Source organism: Lagenorhynchus albirostris, chromosome 3 (assembly GCF_949774975.1).
Source record: "Lagenorhynchus albirostris chromosome 3, mLagAlb1.1, whole genome shotgun sequence".
NCBI lineage: Eukaryota > Metazoa > Chordata > Mammalia > Artiodactyla > Delphinidae > Lagenorhynchus > Lagenorhynchus albirostris.
The window spans coordinates 98,044,382-98,051,901 of record NC_083097.1 but is presented as its reverse complement, the minus strand read 5'-3'; the positions used below and the strand labels follow the sequence as shown (position 1 = coordinate 98,051,901).

Here is a 7,520-nt window from a genome sequence, read left to right as displayed (position 1 = left end):
GAGCCATGAAATGCCCCCAAATTAGGAGCCATGTTGAAAACTTCATAAGATGTCTTTGTATAAAACCATACCCAGATCTTTAGAGAATAGCTCAGACCTGTGTGATTTAAATACCATCTAAAATGCCACTATGTGAAAATCCATTTCAGAAGCACACTGCCCACTCTTCTCTGAACTAACGATGTTTCTAGAATTGCTTTTATATATACCATCATTAAATGAAAATAAGCTTTTCTTAATACCCTGGTTTTGACACAAGTGCTATGTGACCTCAAGCAAATTCCCTAATTTCTCTTGCCTTAGTTTCCTCATCTGTAAAACGGTGAAGGTTGTGGTGGCGATTAAATGAGTTACTGTGCCTGGCACATAATATCTACTCTGTAATGTCAGTTGTTAACACTAGTATTATCACTCACCTATTATATTAACTCATAATGTTTGCAGAGAAGCCATCATCAAAAAATTTTAAAAACCAATTATAATACAATTCATGATTTTTTTAAAGACTCATTTTTTCATAAGACCCTAAAATGACTGTGAACTTGGCTCAAAATTATCTATCCTAAGCACATGTGCATTCTTTCCAGCTTTCCACCCCAAATAAATTCATGCACAAGGGGAGTCCTGTTGCATCAGAAATGAACTTGCTGATCAAGACTGTCACTGATCCTTCTGAGGCATGCCTTCCAGGTACAGGTTTGGGGAGGAGATGGGTTCCCTCCAGAAGATGATGCTGAGAGAGGGAAGCAAATAGGCTTTCCTCCTTCAGGATATTCCACACTGCCTTCCTTCTATGTGAAATTAAGGACTGCCCTTCCCCTCCCCCATGCACATCTGACTGCTAGTCTGAAGGCACAACTCTATGATCCAAAAGGGCCCAGACTGATCTAAGTTTATCCCTAGGTCCTCTCTCTCTGGTTGGTCCTGTCTATAGCTAGAGATGAGCAAGAAGCACCCACCAACTGCCCGAGCACTGTTTTCCGCACTCCCTCTGCTGAGGGAATCTGGTAGAGTAGAATGCACCAGATCAGTAGCTTCCACAGAACACAGGTTAGGTTTTCCCAAGTGAGGAAAGCAGAGCTGGTCAAGAAAGGCTGCTAAACTAAATTTAGAAGCTATTTAGCAGGCTCTGAAGCTAGACAGATCAATTCTGCAATCACTATACTATTGCTAACTTACAGTGGTCACCTACCGGCCCTGGGAAGTGAAGATAGTAATTTCAGTTCAAGTCCTGGTGTCAGGATTTAATATCAAACAGGGAGATACTCTTTGCCTCTGCTGCTTGACTCAGATAAGCACATGAGGATCCCAGAGAAAGTTACCACCTCCTTTAGGCTGTAGTGGGTTAAAGAAGATCTCAACCTCTGGAATATTTAGTTGTAGGGCCTTTCCTGGCGAGCTATCATTTTAACATCAGTATTCTGGGAGACAGGCAAAAGAGTACACTAAATCACAGACAGAGTGACATTGCAAACATTTAACACTGGTGACTGAGTCTGTTATTTCCTAGGTGATATAGTTGGCCAGCAGGTTTCTTTTCTTTTCTTTTTTTTTTTACAAAATAAGCAAATGCTTACTTTATCATTCACACATAAAATTATATAGAAACAACACACAAACTGCTTGGAATGCAAATATTCTTTGGTTTACTCATCAAAATAGCAAATAACAAAATAGCAAAAACCTTATCAGTTAAATAAAAAAGTGACATTCTTTATTTACCTATCAAACCTTACTAAACATTGAAATGCATTCATTTTCATTCCCATGTTCTTCTGGCAATATCCTGTCTTCCCTTTTGCCTTTCATCCCCCTAAATTAAATTATTCTGATGGGCTCGTCTCTAACGTAAAGATTGTTTTATCATTCTTAAAACCACTTACTTTTTATTGTCCCAATATCGGGAATGATCTAGATTTCCTCTTTGTCTCTTACATTTAAAACAGGTATGAAAAATGGAGATTCCATCAGCACATTTTCAAGATGACGTAAGTTAAGCCCTCAGCAAGCATTTCAAGGCAATGGTATGCCATTTTGGGGAATTTTCATGTTTTGGGAAGTATTACTGTTGGTACTGAAAAACAGGACTTGATTCCAGAAGCATAGTCTTATGTTAGACATTATTCATAATGTCAAATACAATTGGTTTCTACAATATTGATTTCAGAGAAGCAGTTTTCTATTTTTCTGAAGGTTCAATGTGACTGCCTTAATTCTTGAATCTTAATTCTTAATTAAGATGGAATTCTTGAATGTCAGTGACAAAGTCTTTAACAAAAGATTTTTTAACAAAAGGTAAACGTGAAAATGGAATTGTTTCAAAAGGAGAAATGACAGTAAGAGAGAGCTCTTGGCTTTTTAAAAGAGGTACACATACATAGTAAGGAATAAAGGTGAATCAAAATACACAATTCTGTACATGACAGAAATATCCAATGTGCCACCAACATAACAACTGCCCTAAAAAAGATGTCTTGAGGTTTGGAGCCGCACGTATCTTTCTTTATATAACTCTATATTTGCATCACGCAACCATACATCTTCCCGTGATCTGCTAACCGCTGGGAAGCTTTTTACCAGAATATTTGGCAATATGCTTTGCTTCAAATAAAACAAGCCTCATAAAACATTATCATTAATGTCTGACAACTGAATTGGGCAAAGTCTTTCTGAAATATGTGTAATCTTTAAAACATTATTTTTTTTCTTCATAAATCAGCAGTGCTCCATCTTCAAATAAATCACGAGCAGTCACAATCTCAACTCACATGCTCATATGTTCTCTTCATCTAACATTTTGTTGATGCCATCACACAGTTTCTGTAAGTGGGGTTTAAAACTTCCGAAGGGATTATACAAGGCAGCCAAGAAATCACAATCTGAAAAATGATCAAAGACATTATTAACCCGTCCATGTGACTTGGCGGTGAGGTGACGCTGGATGACCTGGTGGAGCATCTCTCTACACTCATTTAACAGCCTGGATAACACATTCCGGTCAAAGGTGAAATCCACCTGATGGAAACTGACCACGGTCATAGCAAGTTGATGAACTTTCTTCTTGAATTTCTCCATCAGTGCTAGCTCATCTTGGTTAAACTGATTATTCCTGTAAAGAATGGCCAGCTTGATGACTGTTTTGATGAGGTTTTTGATGATCTTCTCTGCCTCCTTCTTGTTCTGGGTGTACTCCTTGGTCACCCTGTAGAGCTCATCCAGCACTTCGCTGCTCGTGTCATCGATTAAGGTGGTAGCGACGGATTTGGACGCCATTTTACCCAAGATCTTCTTTTGTGCCTGAACGGCCAGGTTTTTGGAATTAAAGACATCTGTGGCCACTAAAAACAAAGGGGAGGAGGAGGATAAAAATTCAGTAAATATCAGCAAGAGAAGCAAATTAAAAATCTCATTGGAAGGAGTATTTTCCTTCCCATTTTCCCACTCTACGGTTTGCCTCCCATCTACTGACATTAGTTTCTGTTCAGAAAAGAACTAAAATAATTTTCCTACATTTTGGGGAATTAGGTTCTCATTGGTGAAATTAATGGGTGGTTGTGCATAATCTTTAAGGTTTTTTGGCCATTCAAGTGTTTTACACCTTCGCTTTGTAGCCAATACATTGTTTAGAAGTTTAAGGGCTCTGGGGTGGGGGTGGGGGAGGGATAAATCAGGAACTTGGGATTAACATATACACCCCACTATATATAAAATAGATAACCAACAAGGACCTACTATATAGCACAGGGAACTCTACTCAGTATTCCATAATAATATGGGAAAAAAATCTGAAAAGGAATTAATATATGTCTATGTATAACTGAGTCACTTTGCTGCACACCTGGAACTAATACAACACTGTAAATCAACTATACTCCAATAAAATTTTTAAAAATGCTAAAATTAAAGAAAAAACAAGTTAAAAAAAACAAAAAATGAGTTAAAGGGCTCTGATTATAAAGATAGTATGTCTCAAGAGGCAGTAAGTTTTTATGTCATTTTTCCCTAGTTTTAATTTTATAAGAATTACAGAAGGAATATAAAATCAACTCTACAATAGTTCTCTGAGCAACAGTAACCAAGAATGATTTATAGAAACCCATTTAAATGTAAGAGGAATAAATGACAAAGCCGTGATATTGAGTAAATTGACAAATTCATGGAAGCTAATCAAAAGGAAAGCCATGCTTTATAGTCCAAAATTTGCAAAAAGTCAAATTTCCCAAGACATTGGTCAGCACTTACCAGTTTGATCAACCTAACCACCCTGAATTTCAACTCCCCAAAGCTGAGTGTTGGAAAGAAATATTCCTTGGAGAGCTTATTGTCACTTGCTATTTCTAATGAATGGCCATTGTGACCTTTAAATTTTTCTACGATTTGAGAAAAAAACACTACTGTATGAACTAATGAAACGTGCCACATGAACAACATACTTTGAAAAAGCAGATGCTTAGAGTTCACTTTTGAACTCACTGATTAAATTATTGTAATTTAATTAGACAGAGATTTAAGACACAAAAAATAAGAGCTGTATATATTAAATATTAATGAGACCCTACGTGATGCTCTTAACTTACAGCCAGTCAGTGAAGATGCTCAATAAATGTTCATTCCCTAAACCAAGTTTAGTTTTCCTCCAAAATCCTCTCCCACTCTGCGTATACTGCTTCACTACAACTGTGCTTTCTCCCTCTTCTCCTAGGTGCCTGGGTGTTGGAAAGCAGTCATTCAGTAATGAAAGATGAAAGGCTTAAAAATACAGATATGTAGGAATGAGTCAGGGCATCATTGATATTATTAGAAATAATTACGGAATTATTTCTAGTTTGGACAGGTTGGCAACATTAGAAAACAAAAAGGTAGCCGCTCCCAAATCCAGGCTGGGAAGGTACATAAGAGATTAACTCCCTCAATGTGGAACTGCCATGTCAGATGTGAAATTTGGGCCAAAGTAGCTCATGGTATATAGTACAGGTAGCTGCCAAGTGATTCCTAATGACCAGGATGTCATTCAGAACTGTACACGGCTATACACCCTGCAAGAAAATCTTGATCAAACTAGAAATGGTGCCCTCACAAATGCTGATATTTAAACTTGTGAAACATGAACTGAAACTGCAGAAGAACTGAAATTGATTTTGAGAAAGAAAAGGAAAGTGAAAGAGCACGAGAAATAGCCAACTTGACAAAGAAAGTTTCCAAGCTTTTTAATACTTTCATCATTTAAGCAGCAGTCCATTTCTATTCCTACTCTTCAATAGTTTGCAAGAGTGTATGGCTTTACACGAAAGAATTTATGTCAAAATGAACGGCACACGTGTAGTTATTTAATATTAATATTACCATATTAAGACCAGGGACCATCTTCCACGACTCAACTTAAGACACAGACCTCTACAAATAATAAACCTTATTTATATAGGAAGGGATACCCCCAAACTTTCAGATACACAGTAACCAACTAGGATTTCAGGAATTTATTTTATATAAAGTTGAAAGTTTATTGTTTTTAATTGATTAGAGTGTGGCACAGTCTACAAACATCCCATCTGGGATTTACTGCAATGCCTATTAAATGGCGATACCGTATATTGTGAAATAATCGAAACCAGAGGGAGATGGGTTCGAAAGATTCCCCTGTGCTCCTTTTTCCAAGGCTGGACTTGCAAGTTCGTATGTCTTTTAAACTAGTTTTCTTATTAAATCTAAATTTCCCATGTAATTGCAAGCATAAAGACAAAATAACTCTATGGTGTAGCGCTTTAACTTCTCGCAAGAGAAAGGCTGCTGCCAACTAAGCAAGATCATTCTCCATTTACTAGGAACCCAAACTAAACCAGGACAGAGAAGTTGACCTCTGAGGCTTTCACATTTGTTTCAAAGGAACTTCAAACCCTGTTCTAGAAACCCAGCAACAGCTTCATACTTTCATTTTATCCTTTGGATTATATCCAGTACAGTCATCTTTGAAAATGAGGATGAAACTCTTTCTCCCCCTCCTCAGGGAAGACATGCATGCAGTAGATTTCTTTCCTAGCATTAGTGAAGGCTTTTTCAGAGCCAACTGGGAGCTGTGGCTGAGAGCTGCTGGCCAGGACTGTGTGGTCTGTGATCATGAAATATGATTATTTTTTTCTTGCAAATTAACTGCCTTTGGCCATTCCTGCTCAGGCTTGTTTGTCAGTTCCACATCCTCCACTAGATCGATTAAATGTCTGGTGTATCTCACAGCTAGTCCTGGACCAAGTTTTTCTCGTTCACAGTCCTCACCCCTGTGTGATCACAACCACTTCCATGGCTTCAGATATCACCCATGTGCCAATGACTCCCACAGCTATAACTCAGCCTTGACCTCCTTTCTGGACTCATTTTGCAAATGCACTCAAGGTTTTTCTTTTCCTTGGCTATTTTGCAGGCATCGCAAATATACCATGTCCAAAACTGAATCCTCGATTCCCTCCTGCCCCCAAAGGGCTCCTCCTCCATTCTTTACTATCTTAATTAATAGCATCCCTTCCATCCTTGTGCTCAAGTCAGAGACCTGGGAGTCGTCCACTATACCATCCCCTCCCTTACCCAGTCCATTACCAAGTTCTTTCCATCCTACCTTCCTCCAATTCTCTAAATTCTATCCAATTCCCTCCATCTCCATGGACAACAGCCCAGTCCAAGCCCCTTTCCAATTGCTTCCAATGTAGTAGCCAGGGTTTTTAAAAATGGAAATTAGAAAATGACGCTTCACTTAAATTCTTTGCTAACCATTGCACTTCCTTGTTCCTGAAATCCTCATCATTTGCTTACATTTTCATTGTCTGCCTTCCTTTAATAGAATGTAAGCACTTTGAGAGCAGAAGTTGTAAATCTTATTCACTGTGTCGTCCCCTGGACCTACAAGGGTGCCTGGTACACGGCACTTCTGACAGAAGCAGGAGTCAACTGCCCCCCTCTCTTCACTATACTTAAATACTTCTCTGTGAAAACATGCTGACCTGCAAAATGAGAGTTCTAAATACATATGTGGGTGTTTGTTTGTTTGTTTTAAAAGCTAGAGAAACAGATATTTGCTTTACCTGGTTAAATATGTGGTTTTCTTCCTTTGAAGTGTACCTCAGAGTGTGGTTTCTCTTACTGTCATAAATCAGTTCCTTTAAAGAGGAAAGATTTAGCAATCGAAGTGTCCATCGACAGATGAATGGATAGAGAAGATGTGGTATATGTACACAATGGAATATTACTCAACCATAAAAATAATGAAACACTGCCATTTGCAGCAACATGGATGGACCTAGAGATTATCATACTAAGTGAAGTCAGACAGAGAAAGATGAATATCATAAGATATCACTTATATGTGGAATCTAAAAAAAAATGATATAAATGAATTTATTTATAAAACAGAAATAGACTCACAGACATAGAAAATAAACTTATGGTTACCAGAGGGGATGGGGTGGGGAGATAAATTAGGAGTTTGGGATTAACATATACACACTACTATGTATAAAAGAGATAAACAACAA

At 37.9% G+C, this 7,520-nt stretch overlaps 1 protein-coding gene across 7 annotated transcripts in view; it reads right to left on the bottom strand.

The window, feature by feature from the left end:
• Positions 1-1,685: 1,685 nt before the first annotated feature.
• Positions 1,686-7,520, bottom strand: part of TNFAIP8 (TNF alpha induced protein 8) — a 123,502-nt gene continuing 117,667 nt past the window's right edge. For all 7 annotated transcript variants that reach the window (XM_060143468.1, XM_060143466.1, XM_060143465.1 and 4 more), the window contains one exon: positions 1,686-3,338. In XM_060143468.1, coding sequence (XP_059999451.1) covers positions 2,773-3,338 — 566 coding nt within the window. In that variant the 3' untranslated portion in view covers positions 1,686-2,772. The remainder of the gene's footprint in view (positions 3,339-7,520) is intronic.